We start from the raw sequence: 16259 nt of genomic DNA, 5'->3' as shown, positions 1-16259 counted from the left end.
GAAATTCGGCCCAAAAGGGAAAGGATCGGGGGACTTGATATCGACGACGTCGATTCTCTCTTGCAATTCCAGGCCGAGTAGGCAGAGAACAAGATGAGAGAGAAGGTATAAATACGGCCGTCAGCTCTGGGAAGAACAGACTCGAACAACACACTACTCTACCACCCTACGACTACTACTCTACGAGTACTGCCAGAATGTCTTTGCCTTATACCTGGGACAATACCGCCGAGAAGGTCGCGCAGGACCTTGCGACGCATATCGCCGACCGAATTGTGTTGGTGACAGGCGTCAGTCCAGGCGGCCTGGGAGCTGCGTTTGCCAGCGCCATCGCGCACCAGAAACCGCGTCTGATCATCCTAGCCGCCCGCAGCGTCTCCAAGGCCGAGGAAACAGCCAAGGCAATCGCCGAGCAGGCCCCAGACGTACAGACCCGACTTCTGGAGCTGGATCTGTCTTCGCAGGCCCAGATCCGTCAGGCGGCCGCCGAGGTGAACGCGTACGCCGAGAACATCGACGTGCTGGTCAACAATGCCGGCGTGATGGCCATCCCCTACACGCCCACCACGGACGGGCTGGAATCTCAATTCGGGATCAACTATCTCGGGCCCTTTCTCTTCACTAACCTCATCATGCCCAAGTTACGCGCGGGGGCCGGCAAGGCCCGCGTCGTCAACATCAGCAGCGACGGATATCGCGCCAGCGCTATCCGCTTTGCCGATCCAAACTTCGATGTAAGACCATCTCATTTACTCGAAACCTTCTACTTATGAATTTCTTGCTAATACTTCCAGAACGGCAAAGCGTATGATAAATGGGAGGCATACGGCCAGTCCAAAACGGCCACCATGCTCTTCGCCATTGCTCTGGCCAAGAGGCTCGGGGATGAATTGGTGGCAGTCAGCATTCATCCGGGGGTCATCTTCACCAATCTCGCCAACCATTTCGTAACGGATATCGTGGAGGAGCTGAGTGAGAAACTCTTTCTCTATGTTGGGGTTCATATGAATATATTGGTCTGACATGCCTAGCACAACTGGCCCACCGGCAGGGGAACGGACCCTTCGCAGACGGTGGGCGATTCAAGAACCTCCCTCAGGGCGTGTCGACGCATGTCGTTGCCGCTTTCGATCCGCGGATTGAAGGTATGTTTTCCCTTCTTTTCTTTCCTGTTGAAAGAAAGACTTTAGTTATGATTACTGATGTTTAGAACACAATGGCGCCTATCTCTCTGATTGCCAGGTCCTTCCCCCTGACCAGATCCGATGCTGGGGCCGGGATCCCGTCGAGGCTGAGAAGCTTTGGGAGCTGAGCGAGGAGATGGTTGGGCAGAAGTTCGAGTACTAATAGTACTAACTAGTCTTGACAAGGTCATTTACCCTACATCTAGGGGTAGCATTTTATCATCAATGATTATAAGTGAATCAGATAATGAAATATCTATCGAAATAGTCTGGTTATAAAATACAGTATTGCGGGCCTCTGAGCGGTAAAATCCATGTTCTATCCCGTCCAAGTATATAAGAACCCAAAAAGAAAGGAAAAAAGGGTGAAGAGGAAGAGGAAGAAGAAGAAGAAGAAAGAGAAGAAGAAAAGAAGAAAGTTGTAAATTGTACAAAGAAAGCCCAAATCATTTTTGCTCTGTCGAGCTTAACCGTTGCCCGTCGGCATGGCTCGATAGATAACTTCCCACGGTGAAATATTGCTGCAATCCCCGGGCGAAAGAAGAAAAAAAATAAGACGTTTTTGTTGGGCAATCCCACGTTACATGTCGGCGGGCACTTTTTTAATGACTCGTTGCGGAGGTGTATCCCGTAGCAGGAAGGCTTACTGAAGAGCCGGAGAGAAAGTAAAACCCCGCGAGAACCAGGACAAGAATGACGACAAGGCTTCTCGGGCGGCTGGCGCCATATGTCGGGCGGAGTTGGCTGAGCAGGGCCATGGTCTTCTCGGCTCCGAGCTTGTAGTAGATCAAACCGCCCAGGGCAATGGCGTATCCGACGGCCTGCAGGGGAGTGACGGGATCCTGGAAGATGACCATGGAGGCAACGACCAGCAGAATATCCTTCAGAACTCCAGAGAGGGTGAGGACAAGAGCAGATGTCTTGCCGATCTATAATGGGTTAGAAATTTGGCAGAATAGAGTGGTGGGGGAGTAGGCAAAACGAACCAGGAAGACCACTGCAACGTTCAGGCCAAAGGCTACAGCGGCGTTGGCAACCAGAGTGGAGACTCCGAGGTTGTTGATGTCGGCCATGGTCATGCTCGGCATCTCAAAGAAAAGAGTGGCAATGCCATTCATGACGGCGCAAGCAGGAGCGAAATAGTAGAGCGAGACAAGGGGGTCCATCTTGAACTCGGCCGAGCTGAGAAGACGCTGAACCATGACCAGGCGAACCGATTCAAAGACGGTCGCACAAGCTTGGCCTAGAAGAGGATCAGAAAGTGGTATCGAAAGAGAGTCGGAGACACTGTATACATACAGATAAACCCAATCATGTTGAACTTGATCTCCCCAATGGAGGCGATGACCACACCCACCACAATGAAGGAGACGTTGCCCAGGGTCTGCAGACGCATAGGGGCCACGCCGAGGGCCCAGGTCGCCAGCAACGTTGCGACCGAGTTGGTAGCCTATGAGATTGGTGTCAGAGAACGGTCAAATCCTTGCAATTGGCTACTTAGGAAACTCACCTTGAGCATCTGGATGAAGGACACGCTCAGGTAGAGGTATGCCAGGTTACCGCAGATCAGACTCAAACTGAAGAAGACACCAATCGGGACAATAGCACGCCTGGATCACCACAGCTTCAGTCAGCGGGCAATTCTCAATCCTTCCTCTCCAAACCAAAGTATGCCTCACATGTAAACAGCAGGTGTCATCGGGACTTTATGGCGACTGTCCAGGTGGTGGGTGAATTTGGCCAGGATCTGGGTCATGACCGTCGCGAACACCAGATGCCATGTTGTCAGGAATAAGGCTGTAAGGGTGGTCAACGACTGGAAGATGGAAGGTCTGTAGGTCTGTCGAACTTACGAAAACCTATAATGATGAATTGTTAGCATGGAAAGTTCGTCGGAGAGCAGAAATCAATGGTGAGCGGTTAGGGGAGCCGTACTGAAGCCAGCGGTGTGAAGAATCCACTTGTTGAAGATGATAACACCCGAGCTGAGGGCAATCCAGGAGCTAGATCATTGACGAGAATCAATCAATACCTGCTGAATATCCACACCAGACCGTTGCAAGGTTCAACGACGCTCGACGTACGCAATGTAGACGGCCGGGTGCACCGACGCGGCCTGCTTCTGGTTCTGCGCGACGGCCGGGTTGACGGTGGGCAGCTCTTTTCTGTCCGCCATGGCTGTGTGGTCGAGGAGTATTCTTGACGGCGTAGTGGTCTGGATCTCTATCAAGAGGAAAGTTGTTATTTTTTTCAGTCACAGAATGATGATCCCCTGAAACGCCCCGTGGCCGACGATCTTTGGTGTGTTTCAGATGACGATGACGCGTCAGAGCCAAACCTTGGAGTGGTCAGTGCTGGTCACGTGATGTGTCACGTGATGTACTTGCCAGACGCAGTTGAAAAATTACACATCGGTAATCGCATACATTATCAATACGGAGTATTGTATTGTATATCTATTATGGTTATCCCATCTTCCAGTGACTATTGTGCTCTATTATTCAACAATCATGGTTGTAACTGTCTACTTCCTCCGATTCTATTCTTCTCTTTCTTCCCTCTTATTGCTTGTCTTGTCGGCAAAACTAACCTATACTAACCCACTAACGAGTAACTATTTAGTACTATAGTTCTACTCCGTATACGGAGTACTGGAGTCATTTTAAGCGAGATCAATCTTGAGCAATAACTAATAACATTCCTGACCAGTTAATATCCTCCAGCCAGCTATCTTTTCCGCAGTTATCATTCGAGATCGCGTCCAGCATCGCCACCATACCTTGTCCACAGTGTGATCTCGACCATCAACACCACCGACGACTGCCCGGCGGAGAAGCTTCTGTATATATACTTCATATGTAATATCCAATAATAGTCAAATATTCATGTCGGATCTGTATTACTAAAGATACTCTAGTACTAACTAGAGTAATTATTGAGAACTAGCTACTCCTCGTAATAACTATCCTCATATGTATACGACTCATCCTCCTCCGGATCAAACGTCTCATACGCCTCGGTTTCCTCCTCCCCGGCATCCAGATAGTCGTCACCAGAGTACTCCGTCTGTCGGGAAGAGAAGCCAGCAGATCCTCCTCCTTGCTGGGGAACGCGTTTTGCCGGAGCGCGAGCTCGACCCCCGTACATTGAATCAGCCGGCGATCGCGCCGATGCGGACAGTCCTCCCCTTGCCTTCTGTGGTGTGGTTGTTCTAGAGGGCGGGTTTCGACCTTCTCCCTGGCGACTGGAACCATTCTTCGGCAGTGGTTTATACGGCTCGGGCACTCTCTGGTTGTTCGCTCGGGGATCTGGTCGTGCCATCGTGCCCCCTCGGGCTGGTCCGCCTCTCCCTCGGGGTTGTCCTCCTCTTCCCCTGACCAACCCTTGTTGTCTCCGACGCGGCGGCGGCGGCTGTGGATTATACACTGGATCGTTTTCCAGTTCATCAGGGTCATAGTCATCGGCTCGGATGCTCATGTGAAACGCTTGCTCGCCTTCTGTCTCTCCCGTCGTTTCCCATAGGTACTTGTCGAACTTCCGGATGGTCTTCGCGATGAGCTCGAATTGGTGGTAGTCCAATACATGCTCTTGAGGCTGGGAAAGGGAAGCATCTCCTTTGGCTTGAGGTGTGTCCGAGGACTCGTCGTTGTCGTTGTCATTGTCCTCGTCGTTCTCCACCTCCTCATCTTCTTCGGCCTGTTCGTCCCAGGTGTCCTGTGAACCTGGCTGCATGTCGAAATGTGCAAAGGAGTATGCAATCTGAAAAGCGTTGCGGATCTGTCGACCGTTCCATCGGTGGTCGGGATAGTTGTTGAAGTACCATTTGGCATAATGCAGAATGCTTGGCTCGTCGATCTTCAAGGTTGACCGGGGAGGCTGTTTGGGATCCTCGGCGTGTTTTTTCTGTGCCAATTCCTCCGCCTTGCGCAGCCGGCCAATGTTGTTCCTGAAAATAGCCAGCGTCTGGTCCTCGCTGAGATACTTGTAATGCAGGCTTAGATGAATTCGCGACTTGAAGGCCTCGTCGAGGAGACCGACCCGATTCGTGGTGAGGAAGAGAACGCCGCTGTAATATTCTAGGACCCGGAGGAACACTGTACAAAAAGTAAGTAGCCAGACAGTGGGAATAAGAAGAAAAGGTCTCAACCATACCTGATACCAGAGCATTGCGAGTAAGATCGTCCAGGTCTCGTCGGGTCAAGAAAATGTCGGCCTCATCCAACAACAACACACAATCCCAGAGATGGGCTAGGCGGAAGATCTCTTTCAAGTTCGACTCTACGCCGTCGGCCTGGAATCCCAGATCGCCGCAGGTGATGGCAAACAGGGGCTTGTTGTTGGCTTGGGCAACAGCCTCGGCCGTGGCGGTTTTACCCACGCCAGGCACCCCGTGCAAGAGAATCACCAGCCCGGAGCCTTTGCCCCTGATCAGGTCCAAATTCAGCTTTTGCTTCTGGAAGTGCGACTTCACCAAAGCGCGGACCATGCGCTTGTGGTCCTGGTCAATCTTGAGGTCTCGGAAGACGTTTTCGGCCTTGGACATTAACCGGAACCCCTTCACGTCCAACCGGACGAACCTCCGGTCGTGAAAGGTATAACCGACGAGACGGCGTGGCAGGAGAACTAGGTCTTCGGCGTCGATCTGGGTGGCCTTCCCTCCCCTGACGGCCTTGAGAAAGTTGTTCAACTGGAAGTCTCGTTGGCTGAATACCGCAGCAAATGATTCATCCACCTGCAGGGTTTCCACAATCTCGCCCAGGACCCGGTATTGCTGAACGTCCCAGTGCTGGATCATGCTCGGATCCTCCTTTTCATCCCAGTTCGATTCCGCCCATCCAGTGAGGGTGTTCCCGGACTTGGTGGCCAGTCCGTCATCAAACTTATGGGCTTCGACAAAGTCGATCATCACCGGCCCGTCGACATGCTCCGAAGTCCCTCTATCCGTTGAACTGGTCGTTGGCTCGTGGGCCAGAGTCCAGCCTTCGTAGTAGAGATACCTCTCTTTCAGGACCCATTGGAACGACTCTCCAAGCTGGCGCTGGGATTCCAACAAGTCGTCCTTTTCTTTATAAAAGCGGAGCGGGTACGCTTGCAGGGTCGTAATATCCCTCTGGCCTTCATAGGCCTTGATGCTGAATCTCTTCGGATACGGCTCGTACGAGACGCCATTGTAGTCGATGAAATAGCACCAGAGATCTAGCTCCTGGCCGGAATTCATGGGGATATCACAGTGGGGACTCGTCGAATAGGGATCGCGACAGATTGTATGCAGCCGCCACAGTTTCTGTGACATATTCGCTGGCTCGGGCCAGATCTGTCCGGCCGATACCTCCGATGCAGACGGGAGGTAGATGAGCTCGCCGGGCTGAAACGACATCCACAAGTCCACAAAGGAGACCCGACGGTGGGTGTTTCCCGCCGCACGCTTCCACAAAGGCTCGATCTCCTTTTCCATGAACTCAACATACTTTCGCACATGGTGGAGTGCAGTGACCGAATCGGCGATAGGTCCCAGCACCGATTCGGCGGGACTCTGAGGTCTGAAAGAGCCTCTCTCAGGGTCAGAATCATCGCCCTCAGTCCTCTTCTTGCGTTTCGACACAGCCGGAGAGCCGGCAATGCCCGCATCAGAATCACCTGTCTGACTCGCCTTGGACCAGTGTGCTTCCAGAATGGTCAGACATTCCTTCATCTGTGGTAGGTAGTAGTGCAAGGCGACAAAAGGTCGGTAGAAGAGTCGAGGCCCCGAGTTGCTCCATTTGTCTCCATGGCCAGTCAATCGGGAAAGAATGAGAAGGAGTTGAGGCGATTGGATTCTCACACGCTGAACCCAGCTGTCCTCCTCTTCTCGGGATCGCGAAGCGCCCGGTGGCATCATCATCATCATCCGCATCCCCATGGACTGCATCCGGCGTTGACTGCTTTCTCGCCAGATATCTTGCGCGAGGCCTGGAGCGCCCAGGAGCACCTCGATAATCGCGAGTCCTTCTTCTGGCGAATACCGATTTTTGAAGTGATTGTAGTCCAAAAAGTCCACGACCGCCTTCCAAGGCAGGCTATGCCGACTCTCCTCCCATTCTTTCATCCTCTTCTTTCGAACTTCCTCCGGCTCCGGTGCCTCCCAATCGTCGTCCCAGTCCTTGATCATCCTCCTTCTCACGTCCCCCGTGTCGGGTGGGAAGGAAGGTGCCATCAGCCTGACATGCAAGTCCCCTTGCTCGGAACCATCACCCAAAACCACGCTGGCGTGATCGTCAAACGTTTCCATCTTTGATCCTGGTAGATAAGGATTCTTTTCTTAAAGGAAACTTGATTTCTTGACAATAGCCGTATCACGCATTCATCATAGATATGCTGAGAAGCGGTTTAGTGACAATAAGGAGCGACAACTTTCCTCGGCGGAAAGGCCTCGTTTATCAGTCAAACGAGGGGCAACCACACTCAATCGGCGCCTCTGGAAATGCTTCTCCAGTCCACATTAATAGGCAGCTTCAGCAAGCTACTGCTGCTGTGCTTGACGCCGCCCCCACTCAATGGCTCTTGCTGGTCGAATTGGCTCATGCTCCGGAGTGGAGACGACTGACAGTTCAGCTGAAACCTGCAGGTCAGCCTAATTGATAACTCGTCCACGTCACGCAAACCACATACTATGTACCATATGGAGTACGAAGTATGACAGCCGCCTGAGTAGAGGACCCCTGCCGATATCTCTCAGCCGCAATGCCCCCGCAGCTCGCTTCTTTTTCCCCTCTTTTGGACTGAATAGAATGGCTTCATGTTGGAGACCTCCCTGAATAGACCAGCTTCTGGCTATGGCTTTGACGACGAGGAATCCGACGAGGGATCCGATTCAGAAAGATTACACCAGCTCGGCGGTGGCTTTCGTCAGCAGTGATGGACCTGACATCCATCTTGGACTGGGGGGTGCGTCGAAGTACAATTTCAAACATGATCAGTTTGTGGTCGCAAACTTTCACAGGTGAGTCCACGGAGTACCTTATTGTCCTCGTTCATGGGCGAGACTAACGGAGATAATCATAAGATCCCTTGAGGGCCTTCTGAGGGATTACTTGCCCATGAACCTAGGATTGGAGTTCCCGGAGAATGCAAAGCAACTAGAACAGCTATCTGCAAAGCTGGCAGGTGCCGAAGAGGGATACAAAGACCGAGGCCGGGGTTTCTGGCATTCGATCTGGTACAAGATTGGGGAAGCGGACGATGTGGTCGACACCTGGGTTTCTCTCATTCCTAACGAATATGGGCTTGCCGTTGTGAAGACTGGGCTTGCAGTGGTGTTCAAGGTTTGTCCAGAGCTTTCTTGTATTCTCCTGTATTATTCCACTAAGGTGCATACCAGCTTGCTGAAAGATCTGCCGAGCGACGGCGGAGCATCATGAACACGTTTGTCGCGATCCGAGATGCTCTTGCGCGAGCTAATCCAGAAAATCGAAGTTTTCGCACCCACAAGGATGTCAGCGCGTGTGCGGACCGTCTCACCCAGACCATCATCCAATCCATTGAGGATATGATCAAGTTGACCTCGTCGAAACAGAAGAGCTTGCGGCGGTTGAGAATTCCCAAGCTGGGACAACACAAAACAACGACACCTGCCCCGGATCCTGTCCCGGATCAAGAAGCGATCTTGAAAAAAATAAATCAGGCTACCAAGGAGTTTGAGGACGCCATCAATCTGGCACGAGACAATATGATTGAGGCCACTGGGTTCACAACGCAGGGCATCGCCTTGCAACTTCCAGAAATTCGTGCCGATTTACGCACGGCGGGCAACCAGCTGCGGGTGATGGATCGCAAACGGGATAGGCGAGATGAAGACCAGCAGAAGAGCCTCCAAAAGCTGAACACCATGATGCAACAGGTTCTAGCGAGTACAGAGAAAATTGCCAAGCGGGAGCAGGATTTCCAGATGGACCAGGTGGTGGCTCGAAGTGAGGTGGTCCATTTCCTGCGTGAGCATCTGAGTAAGTCCGGACAAAAGTCAAAAGCATGGCAAAACTGCACATCTGTTGACTAGCTGGAATAGAAAAGGAAGACGAAATCATACGGCTTTGTCGGCAACAACAGAGATACGCGGTCAACCTCGGTGTCATCGTCAGAGAGGACCAACTGCTCGAGATCCTCACTCTCGCCGCCGGAGAATCTGAGCTGGCCCGCCTGCTACGCCAACCAAACGATGACTTGCAGCTGGCGCTGAAGTACAAGGGCAAACTCAGTCAAGCGAGTCAGCGGCAGGTTCAGGCAGCTGTCGTGACGGACGATAGGGTTCTGCAATGGCTCCATGGGCCTGACCCGGATCTCATCATGATCGATGCTGCCAACGTCTCCCTCCATGCGGGAATGTCGAAGATATCCGTCATCACAGTGTTTAGTGCCGCCTTCATCACCAGCCTGATTAATGCGCGCCCGGACGACGTGGTGGTCGCTCACTACTTCTGCGGCCAGCATGTTCGGGCGAAGGATCCCTGGCACGGCCCCAACGGGGTGGTTCGCTTCCTCACAATGCAGCTCCTCATGAGCCTCATGAATATCAAGCGGCCCAATCTGAGCTTCATCAAGACCTGGGACCATTTTCGAAAACTTGAGGACCATCACCTAGGGGCGACCTGCCATCTACTGCACTCCATCGTGGCACAGTTTCCCCCACACATGACTGTCAGCCTGGTCATTGATTCCATCTCGCGCGCCGATACCTTTGGAAACTCCAACGATCTTGAGGTCGTGATGGAACGATTTCATCGTCTTGTCACCGACGTCTCACTCCGGCCCACTGTCAAGGTCTTTCTGACCAATACGATGCAATGTACGCCGAATATGTTACAGTCAGACGTCTTTCAAGACGATCCGACTCGTCTGGTTAGTCTGTACCCGAACAAGAAGTCGGTTTCTCAACCGGCCTTGTCGGAACAAGTGATGGGTAATACGCTGTTCGGTTGATTAGTCTGAACTGAAAAGACTTGCCATTGGTTGCTTAGTAGCGTAGAGCTCATGACTGCATGACGAGTATATCGATTCCAAGCACACGGTATAAGAGTACCATTCCGAGAGCGTAAGTCGATATGCACTGAGTGACTATATTTTTTATATCTCCAGAATAGGGTATTGGGAGAAAGTTCTGGGCCTAGAAGATGAGTTAGCAGATGCGGTAAGATTGAATAATAGATATATATCTAGGAGATAATAGGCAGTACTGATGTATTTATTTCTATAACAGGTTGTTGTTCATGGGCCGTTTTTAGTTTCTTTGGCACTAGGAGAAGCTATGCAGAAACCTTGGCTCGCTACCAGGTCGCCATCTTGCTTGTACAAATCCCAGTGTGTTTGAATATTCTCTGCTAGCCGAGATGTTGGATCGAGCTTGGTTTTCGAAGCTATTGCTGTGTCTCGACAAGGTCAGTTCAAAATCCCAGTAAGGAAGCGCATACGGGTTCCAACTCGCCTTCTGAAACATTCCATACCAATCGAGAGCCTCTGTTCTCATCCTATCCATAACCAGTTCTCCAACCTTCTCGTGCTTCTTTTTCCATAATAAGAGGCCTCGTACGGCTGGCAAGCATCTGCTGCTTTGACGACGGATTCTATTCCGACAGATAGATCCTTGGGGAAACTCGTATTTCTCTCCGAGATTGCCACATGCACCACACGGAACACGTCTATCACACTTTACCTTCCTGTCGTGGCAATGCAGATATGATCTCCTCGACGCAGAGGTTGTGGCTCTTCCTTTCGCAAGACGTGGAAGGTGCAAAACAATCAAGTTCACGTCGAGCACGTGTCCCGGTTGAGCAAACAGAACAAACAGACGCTCCTTCCTTCTTCAGAAAATCCTCAAACAATTTCTCAACTCACCGACTTCATCATTCATCCACTTCATCCCGACTGTTCTTCCATTATAATCATTGACACTCCCCTAATCTTGCTCTCGGAGCTCTCGGGCCTATTTATAGGTAGACGAGATTCAAGTGTCCATCCTCCTTCTTGAGGGCAGGACAGAAAATGGAAGGCGTTCAATGGTAGGTCCTTCTAGAGGAGGGGAAACCTGACAGATCTCAAGGTACGTGAAGCTTTTGTTTTCTTTGGAGTCTATATCAGAGCCAGAAGAATCTACTCACTCATCCTTTGCTGCTCGAGATATAGTGGATCGGTGGCGCTTTTACACGTTGTCGATCCCAACAAGGGGCGTCCGAGAATGCTTTATATACAACATGAAGCAAGTGACAGTCCAGTATCTTGATCTCCTTAGGTTTGGGTCTACATACTGCTATAAATACTGCTATATAAGGACTAAAGGTATCCCTCTTTCTTTACCCAAAAGAGTCGCGCCAATATCCATTGGTACCGCAAGAACCGTGCTCGGATCTCGTCTCCGACAGTTTCTGGGGGAAAGAACAAGGGCAGTACTCCTACAAAAGCTCACACGGAGAGCTTATGGCGATTGATGGTTGAAAGAGATGATGTCATGGTGCTTCGATGGGCGGACGAGTCGGTTACCGCCATCTGGTGTCATCATCTCTTTTGGGTCTCTCCCTTTTGACCCTTCTGTTCATTTTTTTATTTCTGCGCTCAGTGATATTGCATGATATAATGGCTCTGCGCATTTTCCGTACAATATCCCACTCGTTCCAGTCCGGATCCCCTCGAATTTCTCGTCTTGAGGCAGATAGCATCACTCTATGTCATCACCGGCCATATTCCCAAGAAATCAAAAGCAAGCCCTCGTCAAGACTGCCATGGTGGGTTCCCTAACTACCCTTGACATTCCGCTTGAGCTAAAAATTCGTAAGGCTCGCTGTTTCTGCCGGCGCGGGTGTTACGGCTGCGTACTTGATTTGGCCGAGAGGATCCGAAAAGGAATTCCATATTAAAGAAGACCAGCGTCTTGCACGGGTGAAAGACCCTAGCCGGCCACGCGAGCAAGTGACCGTTACCAGGCCGTCCGAACGTGACCCGGTAGGGCTCTCAAGTCGTTGTCAGCTCATTTAAGATACTAATAGTGACTTGCTTTGCAGCCCTCATCCATGAAGGCAGCTAGTTCTGATCTAGGAGACATGTCGTGGAAGCAGGAGAATCTCGACAATGCGAACACGGCCAGCCCTCGTCTAACCGAGCCAGGAAAGAGTAACAAGTCGGAGGGTGATGTGGAGACCGCGAAACTGAAAGGAACAGTTGATGAGCGCCGCAGAGCGAGATAGTTCAACAAAAATTGAAGGCATGATAATTCACAACTGGATAAGCCCATAAACAGGCTCGATTTACTTCCCCTCATTTCCAGGAGTAGAGAGAGGTAAGTGGTCAAGAGTAAATTTATCAACTGATTTCCAGCGTTTGTCAAAGTCTATGCTTGCTCTACGTTACATCTTATCTGAAGAAACCTAGGCGATTATAAGGAGGAGACGTCAATAATGATACCAGAAACATACAATGCGCATGCCGATCAAAGTATACGGTGACATTCTGGGATCATGCCATTTTTGGTAGCAGTGATAGAGGGTCTATATCGGCGGACACGCACTGCCGATCTGCATCCGCAGAATACCACCGTTGGTACATCCCCGCATTTCGATGCAACGGTCAAATTGTCCTTTCAGGCGCTTTATTAATCTACCCGATAGGGAGAGAGAGAGAGGGAGAGAGAGAGAAATCAGCCGAAGTCGGATGGAGGGGGATATTTAAAACGCGTTGGAAAAATGTAGAAAGCAGAGAAAACAGTGATCACAGCGTCCTCACAATGAAGTTGTTCGGCGCTCTTGCCCTGGCTGGACTGCTGAGCTATGGCGCGGAGGCTGCCTCGTCGCGCAGGTTCGGCTATACCAACACCACATTCTATCTTGAAGGAAAGCCGTTTCAGATCGTCGGTGGACAGATGGATCCCCAGCGTGTTCCATACCAGTACTGGCGTGAGCGTCTCAACAAGGCACGGTCGATGGGGTTGAACACGATCTTCTCGTACGTGTACTGGAACCTGCTGGAGCCAGAGCCAGGCCACTGGGCGACGGACGAACCGAATAACAACATCGCAGAGTATTTTCGTATCGCGCAGGAGGAAGGACTGAACATCGTGCTACGGCCCGGCCCGTACATCTGCGGCGAGCGCGAATGGGGGGGCTTCCCCTGGTGGTTGAGCGAGATCCCGGGACTCGAAGTGCGGACGAACAACACGTTGTTTCTGTACTATGCCGGCCTGTATCTCGACCGGTTAGCAGAGGAAATCCGGCCGCTTCAGGCGACCAAGGGAGGCCCCATCTTGATGATCCAGGTCGAGAATGAGTACGGATCGTATGGGTCGAACCACAACTACACGGCCCGGCTGCGCGATATGCTACGCGAAAACTTCGATTCAGTGCTGTACACCAACGACGGGGGCGTGAATTGGACTCTGGCCGGCGGTAGTGTGCCCGGGGTGCTTGCAGAAACCGACGGGACTCCCGAGTCCGGGTTTGAAGCACGCGACGAGTACATCACCAACCCGACCGAGCTGGGACCCCTACTTGACGGGGAATACTACACTCTGGCACCCGATCAGTGGGGGTCGAACGCAACACACAACGACCCAGACGATGACCCGGCCGACTTGAACGGGTTCGTCAATGACCTGGAGTTTGTGCTGAACGGCAGCAACTCGATCAGCTTCTACATGTTCCACGGGGGCACCAACTACGGGTTCGGAAACGGGGGCATCTGGCGTGACGCCAACTACCTGGCAGCCTTCACGACGAGTTACGACTACGGGGCCCCGCTGGACGAGAGCGGACGAACAACGGAGCTGTACTACATCCTGCGCGAGACGATCGAGAAGTACTTCCCGAACGGCAGCATCCCCGCCGTCGTTCCAGACGTGCCTCGGTCGTCGATCGATGAGTTTGCGCTCGAGCCCGTGGCCTCGGTGTTCGACACACTACTGCCGGAACCCGTGCAGAGCGAGCACCCGGTGAGCATGGAGTCCCTAGGCCAGGCGTACGGGTATGTGCTGTATGAGACGACGGCGCAGCAAGCATACACGGGGATTCTTCAGGTCGGGGACCGGCCGCGCGACCGGGTGATCGTGTACGTGAACGGAGTGAAGCAAGGGGTGGTGGACGCCATCTACGAGACGGTGGGCGAGGTCAAGGTGACACTGCAAGCGGGCGACAAGCTGCAGCTGTTGGTCGAGAACCTGGGACGGGTGGACTACTGGTCGCTCGGGTCTGGGACGTTCAACGCGCTGCTGGAGCCGCACAAGGGGATCGTGGGCAATGTGACGGTGGGCGGGGAGATTGTGACGAAGTGGAACGTGTACTCACTGCCTTTTGACCAAGTTCCGATTGTGAATTCGGGCAGCAGCAGCAGCAACAACAACAACACCACCACCATTGAAACTCTCCCACAGACACCCGTGGTGTACTCTGGGCGGTTCCAGCTGGCGGACCGCGACCGCAGCTCCAAGACCGACCTGGAGCTGGACACATTCCTGGCGATTCCACGTGGGACGAAGGGGGTGGTGTGGGTGAACGGATTCAACCTCGGACGATACTGGATCATCGGCCCCCAGCAGTCGCTGTACCTGCCTGGCGTGCATCTCCGGCGAGAGGGATGGAACGAGGTGGTGGTGCTGGAGCTGGAGCCCACGGAGCAGGTTATGGAGGCGGAAGGACAATCGGAGCGCGTGTGGGCGAACCATGCTGATCCCGATGCGCCAGGTTTGCCGTCACTAGGCAGTTAGCTGCGTGTCCGATGGCGGTTATCTCAGACGGTGTGCGGTCGCTCGCGCGAGGGAGACAGCCAGGAAGGTGAATGACCGTTTCAGGTCTGTCGAGCAGACGATGGTATATGTACCTCGTGCTGGGGGGTGTCGTCCAATTGGTGGGTGGACACTGGACACCGGTACCTAGATAGCCCATCAGATAGGAACTTAATATTGTCTTCACATGTGATAGTCTTGCCTAGGTACTAGGTACTTAGTAGGTACTACCTAGGTAACTATAACTAGTTACTATAGACTAGACGTCAAGTACTGGAGTATGTATTAAGCTGCAGGTGCCTGAAAACGATCATCCAGTCAGTCACAAGAACCAGTCAGACGGCCGTCAATGACCCCGTGTTGTGCCGCGTGTCTGCAGAGACTAAAAGCGTTGGATCTGGAGGTGGAATTCACGGTGGATTTACAGTGGATTTACAGTGGATGATATCTGGAACTAAGCTTATTTAGAAGACTATTCCGTGTCAATAAGACTATTGAGACTATTCAGACTATATTATCACTCTATTACTCTATTATATTATATTATTATTATCAATTTGGCATAGCGTCGATGCGCCCCTTAGGCCCACATTCTGCAGACTGAGTATTATTAATATAAAGAAATTGTTATAAATTATCATAGTATATATTATATTATATTATATTTATATTATATTATAGTATAGTATAGTATATTATAGTATATTATATATTATACGACATATACTATAGTATAGCATACTATAGTATTCTATACATAGTTAGTATACAGTAGTTACTCCGTACTATGTCCTCGGTGATCCCTACCAGGACAGGAAACATTCCCTGGCATCCACTGAGCCACTCGCAACTCTCTTCATCTTCCCCTCTTGCTCAACCTTAGCGGCAAGCCAAGTCCTCCACTCAGGAACAGGACAGACCGCGATTATCCTGGAGATGACCTTGCATGTAGAGTGTAGGAGTAGTAATATACTGTAGTTAGTAGTATGTAGTATCTATGTACTAAACACATACTACTCCGTATAGTTTAGGTACCTACGGTAGTAACTACGGAGTAACTAACTAGTTAGTTACAAGATCTGTATGGCCAAGTAGCCGCCGTAAACACCCTATCCAATGTATCCATCGAGATCCACGTGTCGCCCTCCTCGACCATGGATGTGCTCCATCTGATTCCTCGGGATCACTCACCCCAATCACTCCATCCTCACCCATTCCCCCTGACTGACGCGGCGGGGAGATTGCTTCGGCGCGAGGGTCCTCTGTAGAAACGGAGTCTTTCCGTCGCGAACGAGTATAAATAAGCTGTCGGGGGGTCCTCCTATCATGCCCTTCCTCATCAG

The 16259-nt window shown here is 51.7% G+C and overlaps 6 protein-coding genes across 6 annotated transcripts; 4 read left to right on the top strand and 2 right to left on the bottom strand.

Moving 5' to 3' along the window:
* The first annotated feature begins 162 nt into the window (after positions 1–162).
* On the top strand, positions 163–1451 carry ASPZODRAFT_129039 (hypothetical protein). Its single transcript, XM_022722177.1, has 4 exons — positions 163–734; positions 795–972; positions 1032–1145; positions 1211–1451. Exons 1-4 carry the CDS (start codon positions 198–200, stop codon positions 1345–1347), a joined length of 966 nt encoding a protein of 321 aa, XP_022584923.1. The 5' UTR covers positions 163–197; the 3' UTR covers positions 1348–1451.
* On the bottom strand, positions 1419–3478 carry ASPZODRAFT_129038 (hypothetical protein). Its single transcript, XM_022722176.1, has 8 exons — positions 3269–3478; positions 3119–3187; positions 3087–3091; positions 2864–2981; positions 2695–2794; positions 2484–2634; positions 2171–2427; positions 1419–2113 (listed from the first exon to the last, which is right to left on the bottom strand). Exons 1-8 carry the CDS (start codon positions 3358–3360, stop codon positions 1787–1789), a joined length of 1119 nt encoding a protein of 372 aa, XP_022584922.1. The 5' UTR covers positions 3361–3478; the 3' UTR covers positions 1419–1786.
* Positions 3479–4130: 652 nt separating this feature from the next.
* On the bottom strand, positions 4131–7332 carry ASPZODRAFT_59440 (hypothetical protein; the record flags this gene model as incomplete). The annotated part of the gene is made up of 2 exons (XM_022728850.1): positions 4131–5278; positions 5337–7332. 2 exons carry the CDS (start codon positions 7330–7332, stop codon positions 4131–4133), a joined length of 3144 nt encoding a protein of 1047 aa, XP_022584921.1.
* A 645-nt stretch (positions 7333–7977) lies between these two features.
* ASPZODRAFT_129035 (hypothetical protein) lies at positions 7978–10388 on the top strand. Its single transcript, XM_022722175.1, has 4 exons — positions 7978–8163; positions 8227–8485; positions 8542–9163; positions 9226–10388. The coding sequence occupies exons 1-4, from the start codon at positions 7997–7999 to the stop codon at positions 10134–10136; spliced, it is 1959 nt and encodes a 652-aa protein (XP_022584920.1). The 5' UTR covers positions 7978–7996; the 3' UTR covers positions 10137–10388.
* Positions 10389–11881: 1493 nt separating this feature from the next.
* ASPZODRAFT_129031 (hypothetical protein) lies at positions 11882–12482 on the top strand. The gene is made up of 2 exons (XM_022722174.1): positions 11882–12149; positions 12209–12482. Exon 2 carries the CDS (start codon positions 12218–12220, stop codon positions 12389–12391), a length of 174 nt encoding a protein of 57 aa, XP_022584919.1. The 5' UTR covers positions 11882–12149; positions 12209–12217; the 3' UTR covers positions 12392–12482.
* ASPZODRAFT_129029 (hypothetical protein) lies at positions 12472–15109 on the top strand. The gene is made up of 2 exons (XM_022722173.1): positions 12472–12743; positions 12812–15109. Exon 2 carries the CDS (start codon positions 12928–12930, stop codon positions 14896–14898), a length of 1971 nt encoding a protein of 656 aa, XP_022584918.1. The 5' UTR covers positions 12472–12743; positions 12812–12927; the 3' UTR covers positions 14899–15109.
* The last annotated feature ends 1150 nt before the right edge of the window (positions 15110–16259 follow it).

The sequence above is a fragment of the Penicilliopsis zonata genome, assembly GCF_001890105.1.
Source record: "Penicilliopsis zonata CBS 506.65 unplaced genomic scaffold ASPZOscaffold_2, whole genome shotgun sequence".
Taxonomy (NCBI): Eukaryota; Fungi; Ascomycota; class Eurotiomycetes; order Eurotiales; family Aspergillaceae; genus Penicilliopsis; species Penicilliopsis zonata.
This window is presented reverse-complemented; position numbering and strand designations above follow the sequence as displayed.

Excerpts from the sequence above, each read along its gene's own strand:
- ASPZODRAFT_129039 (XM_022722177.1), top strand. The coding sequence starts at position 198 with ATGTCTTTGCCTTATACCTGGGACAATACCGCCGAGAAGGTCGCGCAG. Across the intron at positions 735-794 it reads TTGCCGATCCAAACTTCGAT|AACGGCAAAGCGTATGATAA; the intron begins GTAAGACCATCT and ends TAATACTTCCAG. Across the intron at positions 973-1,031 it reads GGATATCGTGGAGGAGCTGA|CACAACTGGCCCACCGGCAG; the intron begins GTGAGAAACTCT and ends TGACATGCCTAG.
- ASPZODRAFT_129038 (XM_022722176.1), bottom strand. The coding sequence starts at position 3,360 with ATGGCGGACAGAAAAGAGCTGCCCACCGTCAACCCGGCCGTCGCGCAG. Across the intron at positions 3,188-3,268 it reads CACCCGGCCGTCTACATTGC|CTCCTGGATTGCCCTCAGCT; the intron begins GTACGTCGAGCG and ends TCAATGATCTAG. Across the intron at positions 2,635-2,694 it reads CCTTCATCCAGATGCTCAAG|GCTACCAACTCGGTCGCAAC; the intron begins GTGAGTTTCCTA and ends CCAATCTCATAG.
- ASPZODRAFT_129035 (XM_022722175.1), top strand. The coding sequence starts at position 7,997 with ATGGCTTTGACGACGAGGAATCCGACGAGGGATCCGATTCAGAAAGAT. Across the intron at positions 8,164-8,226 it reads GTGGTCGCAAACTTTCACAG|ATCCCTTGAGGGCCTTCTGA; the intron begins GTGAGTCCACGG and ends GATAATCATAAG. Across the intron at positions 8,486-8,541 it reads GGCTTGCAGTGGTGTTCAAG|CTTGCTGAAAGATCTGCCGA; the intron begins GTTTGTCCAGAG and ends GGTGCATACCAG.
- ASPZODRAFT_129031 (XM_022722174.1), top strand. The coding sequence starts at position 12,218 with ATGAAGGCAGCTAGTTCTGATCTAGGAGACATGTCGTGGAAGCAGGAG.
- ASPZODRAFT_129029 (XM_022722173.1), top strand. The coding sequence starts at position 12,928 with ATGAAGTTGTTCGGCGCTCTTGCCCTGGCTGGACTGCTGAGCTATGGC.